The sequence below is a fragment of the Corvus kubaryi genome, unplaced genomic scaffold, assembly GCF_017639235.1.
Source record: "Corvus kubaryi isolate FWS band 111438036 unplaced genomic scaffold, C.kubaryi_AGA036_p1.0 66, whole genome shotgun sequence".
Taxonomy (NCBI): Eukaryota; Metazoa; Chordata; class Aves; order Passeriformes; family Corvidae; genus Corvus; species Corvus kubaryi.
This window is the reverse complement of record NW_024582054.1, coordinates 14,390,714-14,410,133: the sequence shown is the minus strand read 5'-3', so window position 1 is coordinate 14,410,133 and position 19,420 is coordinate 14,390,714. Positions and strand designations below refer to the sequence as shown.

Here is a 19,420-nt window from a genome sequence, read left to right as displayed (position 1 = left end):
CTTTCATACTGCTTTTAGCGCTGATCAGCTGTCTTTGCCACTCCAAACATGCCTTAAAATCCACTTAGTCTCTCAATCATCTTCTGACAGTCAAAGCAGTTAAACAAATCAAACAATACATGAAACAAAAAATATACAGGACCACTTTCCACAGAAAACAATTTACATGGTATCTTAGAATAGTACTTCAGGACTGATCAGAATCTCAAATACAAAATTACCATCTTCCAAAAGGGCATACCTTGCCAACCAGCCTCCTCCGACCTTTACGGAGACAACGGGCAGCAGCTCCTGGAAGGCGATTCAGGCGAGCATGAAATCCTGAAAACCAAATGCAGAAAAACTGAGCAATGAACACAGAAGATTCTTCCTAACAAAACCATCAGGAAAACCCCTTAGTTCAGTAATCAAATCAGATCCTCCGTCTCTTTGTTTTTCAGTCTCGAAGATGTAGATATGCCAATTTTTTCACAAATCAAATAAAATCCTTAGTTTTAGAAAAAGGAAGACTGCCAGCAGGCAGCTGGTATGACTATTTCAGTAAACTCTTCAATAGTGCAGCTTTTTCTTAACTGGATCTTAAAAAAACAAAACAGATCACCAATACCAATTTAAATGCAACACCTACAAACAGAATCTATCCTTGCCATCACATCAAAAGTTCTCAAACACATATGGACCTCACCTCTCTGAGCCGGCCGTGAGGGCAAAAGGAAGGTGGAAACAGAGAGCTTGTCCAGGCCTGAGTCAATCCTCTCCACTTCAGATCGGTGATCAGCTCCCCACTTGGGAAGAAGGTTGGGGACAGTGAATCCTGGAACACATTCTCCTTCATAAAACCAATCACTTTGCTCATCATCTCCTAAAGAAACAGGATGGAATTAGCCACAAATAACATCACTGTCTCCTCTGACAGTCCCTCAAAATACAAGTAGGCATATCTGAATGTGAAACAGCTGAAGTCTCATTAGGAATTCCTTCTTGAAGAGCCGTATATTTGTATTCTGTTTCAATGATCCTCTGTAACTATGCGGCCTCACTAAATGCTTTAAACTATCCAACTCATCAGTCTACAGAATTTCCCTGTAGAACAAAGCCTCTTTATAGACCTGCCTAGGGCAGGTTTAGCACTCTGTTGCTACTGCATCTCATCAACCTTAGTTCAGTGTTGTGTGATGTCTTATGCAGAACTCTTTCTCTGAAGTAATTACTGTGACACCAGTAGAGGCCAACCATTTGGCACATGTTATAGGCTGTCACAGGAGAGACTTCACAAGAGGGGAAGACCAGGCTCACAGAGTAAGCAAAAGAAACATACTGATGAGAAAGACCCCTAGTCTCCTAAGACAGCAGCTAAGACAAAAACACATAACTATGAGAAACGGTCACTCTGGGTGACCATGCTGTGAGTTGCTCCCAATGAAAATTTCTTAGAATCTCTCAGAACTACAAATGCTCTGCAAAACGAAAGCAGCAGCAACAGAAGTCATGACCAAAGTCTCCATGGAGCTGGGTCACTGCAGTTAATGCAGTTACAGTCTAAAACTGAACTGCATCAGACACTGTTCATAGTAAATCTGTCTGGCCAGAAATTCCATGAGAGCAGTAGCACATGAGCAGTATATGAAAAAAAAGCAGGAGGAGGGCAAGGAACCTGACACACATAGCATTTCAGTGGCCCAACTCACAAACAGTCCCATGTAATTGCAAGGTTCTTCATCTTGCCTTAAAAAACTAACACACCTACCCTAGGGAAAACTCTCATTTGCCTACCATTAAGCCTTAACTCAAGCATCCCCACTTACTCTCCTTTCCTCACTGAGTTACATTATTCCTGACCAAAGTCCATTATGCCTACCCACACACCTTGCTGGGGAAAAAAACAGAAAAAAAATGGTACACGAAAGCAAAAACTCATCTAGCGAGAATGCTGCAATCTTGCACATAACTGAAGGAGCAACACATAAAACCAGCTCCAATCAGCAACAGGTAGGACAGCCAGAACACTTTATCCCAAAGCTCTGACATTGTTTTTTCTGTCATGTATCAAGTTAACCTAACAGTTACATCTTAAAATATAAACATCCCATCTCCACTTCATAGTAAATTAAAAGTAAGTAATGTTGGATAGTTCTTCTAAGAGATCATAATTTGTGCAAAATTATTCCTAGAAATTTGGGTCGATGAGCATAGTGCCCTGTCATACCTCAAATCACTATTTTCACAAGACGAACTTTAACAATCAGCATCATACGCTAACACTCCATTAATTTTCACTGTGAGAGATCCCAATGCATATAACAAATATAAAACCAAATAAACCCCACCTTACAATCAAATTATGAACTAGGATCATTCTCTGCTCACAGAAGTGTGCTGGTATGTGCAATTGCAAAGATGATTTATTTAATTAGCAACAGCAAAAATATTACATGATGTAATCTCAAAAGAAGAAGGGAAAAAAACTACATTTATTTAAGAATGCTGCCATCTTAAATTTCCCATTATTCAGCTTGGAATTGTGCTGGAAAACTATTTCTAAGGTGATGATCTGTGACAAAAAAAAAAATTGTGTTCTCTCTGTCTCACTGACACAGAGAGTTGTTTTTTTATTTACTTTATGACTAGGAATTGTCAAGATAGAAAAAAGGGAAAAGGAGATATTTTTTATTTAGTCTGAAAGTGCAACAATATTTTTAACCCTTTTAACATAACTGTAAGCTAAAACATCTTGGCCAGAAAGTTATCACAGTATAAACTGAACAGGGAGAGACCTGACAACAAGGATGTCAAACCTTTTCTAGTACCTAGACAGGGAAGGCTGCAATTGGACTTCATTAATTTATCTAAGTCATATTTCTACATGTTCCTGTATATTGAGCATCCTACTTCTAGTTGCAGCCAAAAATTAATGTCTAAAACAGGGTATAAAATCAGGGCAAGTATATAGGGCAAGCATACAGACAAGTATATATATATACACTACACAGTCTCCATCAATCTTGTGTCAGGTGATGAAGTAAAACACTTCAGTCACCACTCTGCTTCATCATCTGATATACAAGTGCTCGCTAATTTCAGCTCCCTGTGAACAGTCATCAGTAAAAAGAGAGGGCAAAAGATTCTACTTTTCTGTTGCCTTTGAAGAATTGGAGTCTGGAAACAGTTATTTTTCAGCAAAGGTCAAAGCTGATATTTGAAATCCCTACTCTTAAGGAAAGTATTATACTCACCTAAGATCACAACAGATTGGTCCTACAGCCTAAAATATGATCAGAAAACACATAAGCATGTTTGCTATCATCGTGTTGCCTCACACAGGTACCTCGGCCAGTAACAAGCTGGTGGAAGCAGCATATATTATTGAGCTACTGATGCTACTTCCTTTAGCACTCACATTCCCAGAAGAGAGCTCATCCAAATCTTAGCTTGTGAAATGTGACAGAATCAGAGTGCACAGAATTGCAGGTCTCCAGGGTCACATTCCACATGCTCCAAATGTAATAGTCCTCAGTGCCTATGTGCCTCCTAGAACCCATTTCACACTTACTTCTGCCATATCCCCCATCAACTGGACACTGTTCTGTTGGTTGATAAATAAAACCAGATTGCACTTCACACTCAAAACTCCTAAGAAACCACTTCTTCAACAGACATTGAAAATACCATGATCAATTAATGCACACACGAGCAAGGGAGGAACACATATTTAAAGACATAAAACCTATCATGTATTACCATCATCTTCCTAGCACAGTCTATTAGGTGACTTTTCAGTATTAAGTAACTTTTTTCCCCATCTTCTCTTCCTGCCCATAGAGAAAACAAGTAGCAGATTCAGGCACTAATGGTATGTAGGCAACACCTAAAACACCTCTAGAAAAAAATCATAAGCTGTGCTTTTTCCTTATGAAGAGCTCTCAAATTCCTCTTGTATGTCTGTGCCTTTCCACAGTAATAGCTTCTTATATTGCAAATATTATGGATCTGATACACAAAGTATTTCAGCAGGAAAAGTGTAGTGTTATGAAAATCATACATTTGTAGCCCTCATCTCATTTCTTAACTTCTAGCCACTCCCTGCCACTGGTTTTTCTCACACACTTCCCTCTCTGTGCTCTTGCATGTCAAAGAAATGTAGATCTTCTTTGTATTTGTAAAGAAAGTAAGAAACTCCCCAGCAGCACATGAGGAAAATCACAGGACACTTGTTACCTTGACGGCCTTCATCATTGGTGAACAGGCCGGTATCACTGCTGCTGCATACGCTGCTGGTTTCACTGGAACAAAAACAGAGAAAAAAACATGGCTACAGTTGCAACGGGCACAAAACAAAAACCACTCTACTACAGTTTACTAGCTTCTCCAAGACCAAAGTGCTTTACATGTCTCACAAAAATTGCATTTCAGATATATGACTGGCTCTGGAACAGAACATAACTGCTTTCTACTAAAACCTACCAATGCTGCATTACTTGAAAAAGAGTAGAATCCTGTATCTAGTTTAGTTCTAAGTTATCAAGAAGTAATTAATAAAATGGCATTTGCCTCGGGTACTAGAATTAATAACCTAACTCTGACATCATCTGGAATACTTACCAGGAAATTAAGAGCAGTTAAAAACTCTGTCCTTGGGTCACTTAACAGCTACTGAAAACCCTCTGAAGTTTTCTACTTCAGATTCCTTTCCCTCAAAAATGTTACACTATCACACACACAGCCCCCCCCCAGCAACTTCTATTTTATATAGAGTAAAGAGCAGCTGCGACATTTACAACGCTCCAGCTAAATACCTTAGCACAGCATGACTTGCTGCTGCTGAATGCAACTTTGTTATAGCATGTTTTGCATTTGCTGAAGCAGTTAAGAGATTTAACTCTTGAACAAAAGAATAAAGCTAGAAATTAATGTGTAGAAAGCCATTAATTGACTGCAAAACTGGATGAATACTTGTAGGAGTACATGCTCATGTCAGTCCCAAGCATCTGAAGGCTTTAATGCTGACACAAAATCATCCCTTGGACACTTCAGGCAATACTTCCTCCGATTTAGCTGAGAGATTACTAGGACAAGCAGAAACCACTTACTGTCTACTCCCTGAGCACTAAGACCTAGATGCGAACATCAGGTGTAAGTCAGCACTAGAATCAGGCTCCAGTCAGGGAATGCTGTTTGAAAGTATCTCTTGATGCCTCTTTTCCAAGGAAATTGGATCATACTAGAGACCAGTATCAACTGGAAACACCTTGATTTAAAAGGCTGAATGATGAGGGACCACAAAGTATGTCACTCCAAAGAACTGCAGGCACAGAATAAAACCCTATTTTGTGAGTACATTATTGCTCTTAGAAAATGCACTCTAAAGTACAGCCAAGTCAACTTATCATGCTGGATATCTAAAACTCTGCATCTTCATCACTGTATAATGGATGAACAATCTGTACATCATTCTCACATTTCAGCATGTAAGTTAATATCAAATTCCAAATTAATCCGTTATAAAGCTTGGCCATGCATTCACCCTCCCACATATACACCACAGCAATTAAAGGCCAAGGACTGAGAACCATGAATTAATCGTTTCATCCCAAGCTCTCCTAACAACTCACTATTTGACCCTGGGCCGATCTCTTAGTGTGCCTGCTTTCTCTTTTGACAGCATGGATAAACAATCCTCACAAGCTGCAGATGCAAGGACCGAGTAACTGCTTCATAAGGGTTTTAGCATCCTCAGAGGAAAGGTGCCCGAGAAAGAAAAAAGCATTGACAAGATTCCAGGTCATATAAATAGTACTTTAAGCAGGCTGTTGAGATGCTCTTTAGTTCCTTATAGATATGCATCACTCCAGTGCTCTACCAGAACAAACTTTCAGGGATCTCACCCTCTTCACCACCCCTTTTACACTGCAGGGCTGAACACAAACTAGACTCCTATGCAGGCCTTTCTGCAGGTCCAGTAAGCACTGATTAATGACCTCCACTTGCAAAGGCGGCTACTTACCTTAACCATGAAATAATGAATGCTATTGATCCGACAAGCTACTGCTATAGAGTGTTATTGATCACCCAATCTTTGGTTAAAATGGTCCTCATTTAGCAATTTCACTGTCGCAAACACCTGGAGCAAAGCATGCTTATAATTAAATAGTTTGGGGGAGTTAAAGTGAGAGGTGATGGACAGAGATCTCAGGTTTCCCCCATTTATTCTTTTGCCTGAGCTATTGTTTGTGTCAGGAGGGATATTGATTTTCTATAAAAATAAGAAAACAAGAGGCACCGAGGGGCTGCAGAAGGTCAGGCTGGGCTGGAGAAGGAGGGGAAGCTGAACACTCTGTCTTTGTCATTTGCCTTCCAAGAGACGGGATTTTTTTTTTTTTTTTTATGGAGAGACTGGCCTCCAATTCATCAGCTTAGGCAGACTCATGAATGCAACGGCAGGCTGTCATTGAAGCAGCTCCCTTCCAAAGGGTGAAGTAACTTAACTGCACACTCAGGATGAGCGATGGTCACATTCTCAGGCCAGAATATTGTACTGGTTTTGGCTTGCATAGAGTTAAATTTTTCTCACAGTAGCAGTATTTTTCTCACAGTAGTATGGTTCTATGTTTTGGATTTGTGATCAGTGTTGATAACACAGGGATGTTTTAGTTACTGCTGAGCAGCACTTACACAGTGCCAAGGCTGTCTCTGTTGCTCACACTGCCCTGCCAGTGAGCAGGCTGGGGGTGCACAAGAAGCTGGGAGGGTACACAGCTGGACAGCTGACCCTGACTGACCCCAGCGATATCCTTCATCATATAATGCCATGCTTATCAATAAAAGCTGGGAAAAAGAAGCAGGAAGCCAGGGACATTTGGAGTTGTGGTGTTTGTCCTCCCACATAATGTTACAAATGATGGAATGCTGCATTCCTGGAGATGGCTGAACATCTGCCTGCTGATAGGAAGTACTGAATTTTTATTTTGCTTTGCTTGCATACATAGCTTTTGCTTTACCTACTAAACCAACTTTACCTCAAGCTTAGAGCTTTCTTACTTTTATTCCTCCATTTTCCTCCCTCATCCCTGTGTGGGAGTGAGCAGGCAGCTGTGTGGAGCTGAGCTGCCTATCTGGGTTAAACCACAACAAACACATCACCATTAAGCCAGTGAAATCTCATGGCATTGGTGGGTCAGTAGAATTCCAGGTTTGAAAAAGTCACATTATGAGTTTTGGTACTTGAAAACAGGTGAGACCAACTGCATATCTTTCACAAGTAAACACACCACTCAAAGTGATATTTTAGACAGCTCTTGTACTATGGTTTTTTCTGCCCACAAACCAAACCCAGACCATTCTGGAAGCACTCAGCTTAGACCAACAAGAGAAAGAACTTCAACACTCAATATATAATTTGCCTTTGTTTTATTATGGCTGCAGGGAATCTCAAAACATTTAGGGACAGAAAGGCATGTTACTTCTAACAGTCTTAGCAGTTAATTGTCACCCTTGTACAAATACACAAATGACTGCTTAAACTAAAACCACGTGTTTCCTCTGTTGTTTCCACAATTATTTATAGATCAGGCACTGGGTCACATAATTACCCATTTAAGAACCATCATCATTCATGCTGCTGCACATCCATCCTTCTCTCAATTTATGTTCACCTTTTGCCATGTTTGGCAAACAATTTCCAAGATTTCATTTCATGCACACTTTGAATCACAATACTGCAGCTCATCTTCCTCCAGGAAAAAACCGGGCATAGTCGCACAAACAAACTATAAAAAAAACTATCTTCTCATTAAGAATCCATATCCAAGATTTTCTCAGTGAATGGGAGTTTATCAACTGAATACAGTAGGTTTTTGACCTGACTTAGGACAAGAAGCCTTCTAGAAAGTAGAGAAAATACTGGATATTTTGGCATTTACAGATTCATTCCTGCATAACAAACCAAAGCAAGTGTCAGTGGAGGGGAGGAAAAAGACGGTTTAAAAAAAATCCATTCTGAATATACAACTTAGTTTGCTTGAAAACCCATTTCGTTTTGTGACATTCCCTACTGCTACAGGAGTGAACAGTAGTGGAACCAGTTCAGTATGAAAGTTTTGTAAATCACCAGATCACCACAGATTGCTTCCAAGTCCCACAAGCAGCATCAGTCACCTTTCTTCCCATCAGCTCTCCACACCATTTGCTCTCCTAGATATCCAATTTTCTTCTCCCTTTCTCAGGATATGCCCTTGTCATACATCTGTGCAAAGTACTTCTCTTACTGTACCAGAAAATACAGCTAGAACACAGTGGGAGTGAGGCAAACACAATTTCACTGTGCTGCTAGCAGCAAAGTGCTATATTTAGAGCAGTGGAGACCAAAGCATGATCCTCCACTGCTGCGAGGAATACTCCACAGTGAAGAGGGCTGTGTGTATTCCTCCCTCCAACGGAGGCCCTCCCTAATGAGTCATAGCACAGATCACACATGTGGTGTTGGAGAGGTCAAATATTCCAAGTGCTAGCTTTCCAGAGAGAATCCCAAGGACTTGGCAGCAGATGGTAAGTGTCATTTGATGCATATACTTGCACAATAATTAGTCTGAGAGCAAGGGACAACTGAGACAGAACAAAGCCATCTCCCAGCATGGTCCTGAAGTAACAGTCTGGACACAGCTTGCTATTTACTCTTTCCAAGGCTGGCACAAACAAAGGCTGGATGAAAGCCTGGTGGTTTAAGTTCAAGTTGGACTTGATGGAACAGACTCTGACTGGTGTTAAAAAAAACAACTCAAGGAACACTGTCCATCACTGCCGCATCTAGTAAGGGTATCTCTCAGTCCATCACCACTGACATGCAACATTCAGGAGCTACTTAGCACACTTCTTTTCCTGGACTATTAGCAAACAGCTCTGAGAAGATAAAACTGCTTTAACAACTAGTAACAAAAAGTTTCCATCCACAAGTTTCTTGTAAAGCCCCACTTCCCACCCACCTTTTATCAACAACAGCCACTCTTAAAAGAAAAAATTGACCACACTGTAACAGTTGCATGCTACAAATCACAACTGACACAGTAAAAATGCCATAGTGGTTCCATGGACCCAGGACAGCGAGGATTTACTATAACCTAAGCTTTTCACAGAGTCCCAAGAAACACCACTGAGAATTTTGCACTTCCAGCTATCATCCACAAAGCCGTAATAGTGAAGTGCCACCTGTCCACTCTGACAAACTGCAGGAGCTAGACTGTCACAACACTTAAATGAAACTCAACATATGAACAATCATACTGTATCAAAGAGTTAGACTTTCCAAATCAACTGTCCTCTGATAGTGACTAATATAGTTAATGCTTGAGAAAAGAACATGAGAACACAACAAATGCAGACTCTTCTGTATATTCCTCTAGCTTTTAGAAGTCAGCAATTTAAGGACTTCCCTGAGTGGGATCTTTCATCTGGTCTGTAATGTTTAACAGCCCTTGATATATCTATGCTCCACAGCTCCCTTTTGAAAGTATTTAAATTTTGACCTCTAAAATGTCCTGCAGTAGAGTTCCAAACCTCATGTTTCATGGAAAAGAATACATTTTGTTTGTTTGTTTTAAATGCCTCTCCTCAATGTCTGCTGTTCTCACACAACGATAATTAGAAAATAAGCAATCACATTTGCTTTCTGTATGCCATTCATTAAGAAATCTCCTCCATTTGATTCTTAGCAGTTGCCTCTTTTCTAATCTGAAAAATCTCTTTGGACAGAAGCAGTTTTATGACCCCAGACCTTCAACAGAGAGAATAAGTCACACTTGGGGAAAAAATTCCCAAGGGCAACACAGATTCAGAGCATGACATTTAAATGCCTCATTTTAATCCCTTTTATGCAATTCTGCCACAAATTCATCAAAGTTCTCCAAAACTGGACACCAAAACATCAGACTCCACTGTTTGTGCAGGCTTATACTGTAAGTAACATAACTTCCCCTCAACCTCTTCATCATCTCACCACATTCCCCCCATAGCTAGGCTTTCAGGATCACATCAAGAGCAGAGATGTAAAACTGCAAGCGAGGTCAGACTGAAGTTCACAAAGTACCTGCACAGAGGGCTAGCAGTAATGATGGGAGACCTGATCCGCTATCTACTACTACTTATAGTAAACGCTGAAAACAAAAAACTGAGATCAGTTCGTATCACTCACGCAACACAAGTGCCAGCTGTGGGTTTACTCTCCAAACCATAGGCCATAAGCATGCCACGTGGTAGCTGCAAGGCCACAGACATTTCAGAGGACACCTTGTGTAACAGGAGCCAGAAACCTACCAGCTTGCCAACTTTTCAAGGAAGCGTTCTGGGTCATCATACGGTACTGACAGGAAAGACTTGGGAAAAAATCTACAGTTTGGAAGCAGCTATTTCTCATCTTCAAAAAGAGAGCAGCACTGAATAATTTTAAGAACTTCAAAAAGCAAGGCACAGCATTTACAAGCAGCTGCAAGCAAGGCGGCCATCTGACTAGCACAGGGAAGAAACCAAGATCTCACCATTCCGACATGTTTTCATCTGAGCCCTGTTTCTGATCATCAGCTTCACACTCCATCCGCTCCTTCCTTCCCCCTTTGCTGAGGAAGGGCCTGTTCTCTCCTGACTCGCAAAGGCCATGACTGGAAGATGTCCAAGGGGCATTCTCTTTCCAGCGTGAAAGACGCTGTTTCTTGGCTGACTTGAACCTGCAGCCCCTCTCGTAGTTCCACTCTGACACCCTGAGCTTTTGCTGGAGACTGGCAGCGACCTCTGATGTCACACGTTTGACTTTCCGTCGACGCCTGAGAGGTCGACAAGGTGCATTCTCTGTAAAGGAGTCTGACTCATGCCACAAGTGTTGCTTGCTCCTCAGGGTGGCACTAAGAGCAGGGTGTCGTTTGACCACTGCCGTGTCATCAGAGTCACTGAAATTACCCGTCAGCACCTCACGGCAATCCTTGACAGCTTCGTCCAAGCTCGACTCTGAGGCCTCGCTGTAGCAGCAGGCATGTTCGGCCTGATGTGTGAAGTCTGAGCGTCGTTTACGACCCCGTCTCTTGCGAAGCTGACGCCGCTGCTGCCGTGGGCTTAGGGCCATCTCTTCCCATAGCTCATCCAGTTTGTTTTGTTCTGAAGTCTGCTCTAAAGCTGAGGCCAAGTCATGCACCAGTTCATCCATTGGCAATGCCTACTAAAAATGACAATAAACAATTAACACCAGACATAAATACTGCTACCAACACATCACTGGACTATAATATGCTATAGCCTTTGTAACATTAACCGAGTTAGACACTTACTTTGGAGTTACCTGGGAGGACCCAATGCAGGACAACTGCCACTTCCTGGGCTAACACTCACTTCTTCTTTTTGCAAGGGTTAAATCCCTCTTCTAGCCATGGTGGCACAGATCTCACTACTGCAGCAGCTGGGTCAAGTGCTCTGTGTCTGAAAAGGCCTTAAGGTTGCATCTTTTGTGTTGAAGTAGCATGCTCAATTACACATCCCAAAGGATATGGAAGCCTGGAACTAGTTTTTGCTAGCCGGCATCAGTAAGCCACAGAGAAGGGTTAGCCTGCTTGATAAACAGATTGAGTCTTCCAAAAAGTAGACAAGCAGCAAAGCTGGGAGTAAAAGAGATGCTAAAACAGGTAGTTTGCAAGCAAGCATCGCTTCAGGAGCAAAATAAGGCGCGCGGGACCCTGGGCTCCTTAGAACAGGGTGTAGGAGACCAAGCCCCAACTCCTACTGCCGAAAAATACCACCCCTACACCTCAGGGCTGTCAGTGTGCCAAACCCAAAGTCTTGGTCAAATCCCCCACCTCACAACACCCCTCTCTCCCTACCTGTGCCTTGCAGGCGTGGGATTTCTCTCCCCACCGGGCTCAGAAACACCCGCACCCCCATCCCGGTGAACTACCCACTGCCGCAGGCCGCCTCCCTTAGTCCTCAGCGACCCGGCCGCACCGACTCTCTCCTCTGAGAAGACGCCGCTGCTTCTGCCCGACGCGCCCCAGCTTCACCGGGAAAACCTGCCCTCACCGCCCCGGACGCGCCGCCTCCCGCCGGGCCTCCCCACGACCCCGCTCACCGGCCAGCGCCCCGCTCCTCCAGCCCCTCGTCAGCGCCGCTTCCGGCCTCCCCGGGCCACTTCCTCCGCCCGCCCCGCCTGCGGGCGGGGCCGCCGCGCCTCCGCCGAGCCCTGACGGCCTGGCCGGGCTAGCGCCGGTCCGCCCCGCCGCCCGGCCCGCCTCGGAGCGGGGTGCCGCGGTGCTCCTTGCTTCTCTGTCTGTTTACGCTGTGGCTGGTGCCGCCAGTGGAGCCATTACAGATCCCTTACTTGCCAGCGGGGCAGCCCTTGCCATAGACGTAACCTTTAGTTGCTTGGTTATCGTATTTTATTTTTAATATACAACAAATAAACTTGGTACCCCAACTCCTCCATTTCGTTGCTGCCACGCCGGTTGTGTATATCCTAAATTAAACCTCACAGTGCTACTACCATCTTCTAAAGCTTGCATCTCTTTTCCTATCATCCCATTTTACATATCACCAGCAGCCATCAGAATAAAGCTGGGTGTGAACCTGCCACCGGCCAGTTTTGCGTAACATTCCGTTTTATTTCTCAGCTTTCATGATGCTGCTTCGGGGGGGGGGGTTGGGTGGGGTTTTTTCATCTTTTTTTTGTTTTGTTTTCAGTGATTTTTTTTTTTTTTTGGCTGGGGGTTTTTTGGGTTTGTTTTGTTTTGTTTTGTTTGTTTAGTTTGGTTTGCGGGTTTTTGTTAGTTGTTTTTTTGGTTTGGTTTTGGCTGGGGGCTGGGGGTGGTTTTTTTGTTTGGGTTTGGTTTGGTGTCGTTTAGTTTTGGGGGGTTGTTTTTCAGAAGGGTGTTTGGGGTTTTCTTAACCCAGGTAGCTGCACTCAAATTCAAGCCAATACTGGTTTGTTTTTCAAGTAATGTTTTACAGTGCAGCATATCAAAAGTTTTGCCAAAGTCCATATATATATATATATTACGTTTAAGGTATTCACTAATTTTGTATATTTAATCAAAAGAAAGTAATCAGATGTATTTCTATGTGATTTTTTTCTCTATGCTGCTAATTGCTCACAGATCTCGTATCCTTTGTATTTTTACTTTTTCCCTGCATTTCTGTTTATTCCATCATGTTGCCAAGAACAGAAGTTACTCTGAAAGGGTGATATTTGCCAAGATCACTGCCTCCTCCATGCTCCCACTGCACAAGACTGGCACTGTGTTTGCTCTTCCTCAGTCCTCTGGCACCCTCCCTAGTTTGTCAAGATATTCAAAAATAACTGAATCCTTGAGTTTGCCATTGATTCTTACACCCCAATAGGACAAGCTTCATTTAGCTTTGCTGAGCTTTCTTCATGCTGTTTATCTAACCAGTCCTTTATGTCAGTCTGAGCTGTCATGTTAACATTTTCATTTCCTTGTAGTTCTCTATTATTTCCTTGGAAATGAAATATTAAAAGAAGAAAAGCAGTCATTAGGTAGATATTTTTTATCCCATTTCCAATAGCTGACTTGATTAAAGTTACTTTATGTGCACCAATTTGCCTGTAAAATTCCATCCTTTTGTCTTTTTAACCCTTTCTGGGGCAGTAACTCACCTTACTTGCTAGCAGCATTTTGTTTTCCCTGCCAGTTTCCTATTTCCAATACAGGGGTTTTCTTTTTACTCTCAGATCTGAGAGCAAATCCCTCCTAAAATCTAATCCTGTTTCACCGCTGCAATCCTTTTTCATGCTTCAGGATATAGAACAGCTACAAAATGTCTGGGTTAGAGAAAAACTCCCCTGATGGGAAGGTTATTCTGTAAACATCCACTTCAGAGCTTCTTACCCCTTCATTTGAAGCACGCTATACTGGCTGCCGTTCCAGGCAGGATAACAAACCAGACAAACAATTGTGTACAAGAAATCCTGTATTCAGATGTCCTGGGGAGATGGCAGCAGGTGCCCACTCTAATTTCTCTTATTTTCCCCTCATTTCCCAACTAGTTCTCTGCCATTTCTGTAGGTCGACAAAATGTTTTGCAACTGGTATAAGTTGTACTTCACCTGTCCATTATTTTTTTCCACATTCAACACTCAAACCCAAATTTCTGCAGATGTTGTCAGCATTTGGCCTGAGTAAAGACAACATACTGGAACACAGGGTCAGTTTTCTGTGAGAGAGGGCAAAAGTAAGAAACAGGATGAAAGTGCTCTTGCAATTGCAGGAGTCCCAAGAACTAAAAGGGTGCCACAAAGGAGCACTGATGCCTATGGGGAAAAATCAGAAAATTTGGAACAGGAATTCAAGAAATATAATGAGGCAGTTGGGATAATCTGGTTTTGAGCAGTTTATGGTATTTCTGTCCAGTCTTACAAGGTTCACCCTGACATGAGTCAGCAACAGTAAATTTTAAATCCTTGCCTGCATTCAACTTCATCTCACATCCCTGGCAAATTGTTTACTCTCTGTGCACTTTGTAGGTTGCCTGAATGGGAGCTGGCCCAACTTCTCAGCACTAGTTTTGCTCATTAAATGCTCCAGGGATAAGAAATTTTCAGCACTCCTATCCCAGATGGATTGTTATCCATCACTGGGCTTTTTAAGGATGGGGTTTTTTTCCTGCCCAGAGGCTGTGGTCACCTGTGCTGAATTGCTGCTGGGCCTGGAGGCAGGAGAGAGTGTGTTAGTGGTGAGGGACATTTCTGAGGCAAGCAGGAGAGGAAGCTTGGCTGGATGCTCTCAGATTGTCGTGGCAGTGCCTTGGCCCAGCTCCCTCCCAGGTGGCCAGCGGGAGCCATACAGCCCAGTAGGATGGGGAGAGCAGTAGGGTCATTGCTCTACCCCAGCAAATGCTCTGCCTAGTCCCATGGCACTTCTCAGCGAAATCTTTCAGGGGTTAAAAGGAAAAAGAGAGACAGAAAGGGGACAAGAGACAAAGGGAGGAATAAAGTCAAAAAATGTGCCGTGAAGCTTCTTGCAGCAAAATGCGGAGAAAGTCATTTCCAACTTCTTTCATCTCAGAGATGAAGCCACTAAATAAAAGGGCAGCACAGAACACAAGGGCTTTTAATCTGTCTCATCTCCTTCATAATAACTGCAAATTTTCCCTGGGCTCCTGGGAGTGAGCCTCTTTCCTCTGTCTTTGCCTTATCTCCCCCCTCCATATTTCACAGCCGGCTCGGCTCCCCTCACTCGGCTGCCCCCGGCCTAGTCTCTGAGAGGCCTGTGGGAGCCGCGAGCTCCCAGGGCCTCATTGTTCCCGGCTTGGGAGGAAGCTCAGGGAGGGAATTGAAGGCAAGTCAAAGGGAAACGGCATCATCGCTGCTTCATTAATGGGAACCTTTCAGCAGAAAACATATCAGAGCGAGGTCTTTTCAGAGGCAGTAATTAGCAATTTGGAGCCTTCCCCCCTCAGGAGATGCAGCTGCGATCTAACAAGTGGGAGCAGTGCTCGCCTCCTTTTACGCTTCATATTTATTGTTTTTCATTTTCTCCATCTTCCTTCCATTGTCCAGCCTCCTCCTCATGGCCAGATAAGGGCCCTTTATTAATCACTCTCTTTTAATTCTTCATTAATGATAATAACTTTCTCTGGTGTGCGAAGAGGAGTTAATCTTTCCTGGGTATTGAGAAAGGACAGGGCTGAAAGGGAGGGAGGGAGAGAGGGAGGGAGAAGTGCACGGTGGACAAGGCTGTACTGCCACGCTTCCCTCCCACCCCAACACCCGGAAGGAGTTTCTGAAGACTTTGGCTGTCAGGTTGCATGTTGCCCACTGGACAATCTTGGGCTGACAGTTTGGTCCGGCTGTGTGGGTGTGGTGGGATGTACCGTCTCTGAGAGATCCAGTCCTTACCAGAAATAGGTGTACATTGGCCAGAGGGAGAGACCTTCTCTGTGCATCTTTGCCAAACACTCACCAGCATCTTGGTGTGACTAACTGGTTTTGTCTACTTGTCTTGGAAGAACGCTCCCCCAGATGCCTTCAAAGCCCCGTTTCCCAAGTCCAAGCTTAAACAGCACCTGAAAGTGACAGAAATGGCATCTGGGAGGCTCTGCACATGTCAAGACCCTCCTAGGAACTTCTCCCTGTGATCTGGTACAATCTATCTTGGATTGCTCCCATCTGGAGGTGCCAGTCCCCCAACACGGACATTTGTGTGAGGTGACCAGTGCCAGGTTGGCTTAGCATGGACAGCCCAGTGACAAAAACTGGGTGAAAATGGCAAGGAGGGGGAGGAGGCTGTTGTGGAGGCTCTGGCTAGGTGTGTGAGGCAACAATCAGTGAACACCAGCCCCAAGAACATAGCTAGGGAGGACAATCCAAACACATTTACAGAGCTCAGCTTCTTTTCCTGGTGTTTTGTACAACTGGATTCATACAAAACCCTGCTAGTAAAGGCCATGCAACTGATCTAGTGATAGCTTTCATGGTAGCCCTTTTTGAGTTACTGGGCATGCCACTATCAGTTAAGAATATTTTAGTACTACCAAATATGATGGAAAAAGGGAAGAATTCTACTATCACCAGGATAGGTGGCTCCACAACCTCACTGAGGATTATCAGTTTGGCAATAGTGAGAAATGCTGAGGGAAGGGAGCAAATAACACGCGGAGAACCCAGGAACTTCAATGCAGAAGCTCAAGCAAATCAGTCAATTGCAGAGACAGCTCTGTGTCCTTCCCTTACAGAGTAGGTCCTATCCTAGCTTCACATTCCCATGTCATTCCATGGGTGTTGCCAAAGAAGCCAGTAACAGTCCAAATTAGTGACTACCATGGGCCTGGAAAAATGAGACACCACATGCTCCTGTGACAGAGGTTACCCCAACACCACCAATATCACCGTGTGCCGATCTGAGGCAGTTGTTTGGCAGCACTAGGAATGGGTGGAGAAACCAAGCTGCTGAGGGAGTCAGGGCAGGAGTGGAGAGAGACAGAAGAAAAAAAACCAAAAGAAATCTGATATTTTCACTTTTTTGGTGTCATTTGCAGGGTAAATATCCAGTCTGCATTCTTTTACAGACCATGGCAGTAAATACTTTTTCTCTACAGTCAAAGCTCTTGCTTTTGGCCCAACATCAGGACTCTTGCCAGAAGCTGTTGGACAGACAGGGTCAGTTTATTTCTGGTTACTGGTCTACAAGCATCAGGTGGTGTTTCCCTAATATGCTCTGGTTCCCAAGTGTCTTTGAGGGTACAGTGAAACTCAGGCCTACATTTATGTAATCTGCTGCCAGCATCTTTGGTATCCATTTAATGTGGACTTTAAGGATTCCTGATCATCCCAATGATTAGGGATGACCTGTATTTCAACATCCTGTGACAGGCCTGCACTTAATTTCCAGTGTCCCTCATACACTACACAGGGATGTCTGAAAGAACTTTCTAGCTATGAACATGAAGTAATACAGAAAGTGGGGCTGGCTTGTCTGTAAAAGGTGTATTTTAATCTTGCAGTGAGTCAGCCTAGTCCCATTAAATGTGGTCTGGATTTTAGGTTTTATTGTTTTCCCACAGCACCTCTACATGAGGCCAAAAGAGTCTGCTTGCACCCGGCAAAAGAAAGAGGCTTTCACACTGTACAGCAACAAATTGGTTTTGTATTTTAAAACATGTATCTTTTCTTCAAACTCACTGAATCAGATCTTCTCTGGTCTAACACTGCTCCGCAGTACTGGAAGGCCAGTAGGGTCTACCAAATCCTCCTCCACCCTTTCTGCCCCAGTAGATGCTCTAGACCTTCTGGGACTGGTGCCTGCCTTCACACATGTGGCACTGGATGGACAAAGTCTGCATGGTGAAGACAGAGTGAGCTGAAGTGAGGGGAGCCAGAAGGTTTGTGGGACCTGGTGTGTATGAACCCTCCTTCCAGTATAGTGTGCTGAGCACTGAATAGCAACGCAGATCCTACCTCAGTGAGGATTCATGGGGACTCCATCACTGCCAGCAGTTGTCTGAGCAATTACCATGTGCAGGAGACAGTGTTGGGACTTGGGACAAGGTGCCACTCCTGCTGATACGGCCAAGTCAAACTCCTGATTGCTGTGAAGAGTACACTAAATATAGGTGTGAGGCAACATAAAACAAACGTGATTATTACTGTGACAGGCGAGAGACAAGGTGTCACAGATGCAGAGTTCCCCCAGAAAGAAATTAATAAAATGAAATCAGCTTTACTTGGATTCTTCCATTGAAAGGACAGCAAGAAGGATGTTAATGCTGTAACTTGAAAGCAAGAACTAAATAAAAAGAGAAACAGAGGGCAAGCAAGGCAGGAAGAAGGACCACTAAATAAATTACAGGATTCCCCTTAATCATGCAACAGAAAATCTGGTCATGAAGCTACTCATCTCTTATCTAGCATGTTTTATTTTATAATTTTGCTTTATTTGCCAGTTGATGAAGGACTTCTGTAGGACTGGAATGATCTGGGTTCTTACTGGAGTGCCTGTCTACCTGTTATTGCTGGTGTAAAAACAGTGACCTCAGAGACACCCAGAGGGGCACATAGCAGTCTACCAGCCAGCCGCAGGGACCTGACTAAATCCTCTGAGGATGCTTTGATGTTCAGAAAAGAAGTACATTTGCCATGGCAGCAGAGAGCAGGCGGTGGTACCAGTGATGTTGGTGAGGGCTGGAGCACTGTGGATGTTAATGTGGTTGGGCAGGAACTGAGTGCTAGCTTGCCCTCAGCAAGAACAAGCAGTGTGTCAAAATCTATAGGCCACAAAGCAACCCAGCACAGCCAGGTGTGGGGATCACCTACAAGGACAGGTAAAGCCTTGAGGAGGCTGGAATTATGTCTTTTGCAGTTATAATGATTCCAGGTTTCGCTTCCTGAAAGTACTCTATGGCCTCTCTTGTTCGTTCCTCTCCTGTTGACCTTGAGTCTTGCTATAATCTGCCTGTTCATTGCAGTGAGATCAACTGGTACAAAGAGCAGCAGGTCTTATATAGAGCTGCAGGGCGTGCCACAAGTCTGCATGAAGTGGGCAGGCAGGGGTTGCCAGAAGGGCTTATTGAGTGCATTGTCATTCCTTATTTGAGGGGAAGGAGAAGGTGCTCTGCTCGATGGGTGTGTGAACTGGGCTGGGTGTTTCAGCCAGGAGCACACTTGTTGGCTGGCATCTGTAGGTTGGGCTGGGTCAGATGGCTTTTTTTAAACATGGAGCTATTTTACATATGGGATTCATCAATGTGTAGCTTTAGAAAGCAGCCAAGAAGACAGCATTTTCTGAGTCATGTGCAACAGCAACTAGATCCCTGGCCCAGGCTGTACTTAACCTCTCCCTGCCCTCCAGACCAGCCTGCAGCTGGTCTCGAGGGCAGGGAGAGGTTAAGTACATAGGGAGATAGGACTCGACTACCTTATCTCCATGTACTTGTTCATTCCTCT

The 19,420-nt window shown here is 43.8% G+C and overlaps 1 protein-coding gene across 13 annotated transcripts in view; it reads right to left on the bottom strand.

The window, feature by feature from the left end:
* GPATCH2L (G-patch domain containing 2 like) overlaps positions 1-19,420 on the bottom strand; it is a 64,281-nt gene that overhangs the window by 34,026 nt on the left and 10,835 nt on the right. For 4 of the 13 annotated variants that reach the window (XM_042048093.1, XM_042048097.1, XM_042048094.1 and 1 more), the window contains exons 1-5: positions 11,304-11,831; positions 10,524-11,194; positions 4,216-4,280; positions 686-862; positions 242-321 (exon numbers count right to left, since the gene is read on the bottom strand). In XM_042048093.1, coding sequence (XP_041904027.1) covers positions 242-321; positions 686-862; positions 4,216-4,280; positions 10,524-11,182 — 981 coding nt within the window. In that variant the 5' untranslated portion in view covers positions 11,183-11,194; positions 11,304-11,831. The other 9 variants (XM_042048098.1, XM_042048096.1, XM_042048087.1 and 6 more) reach the window with 8 other exon arrangements.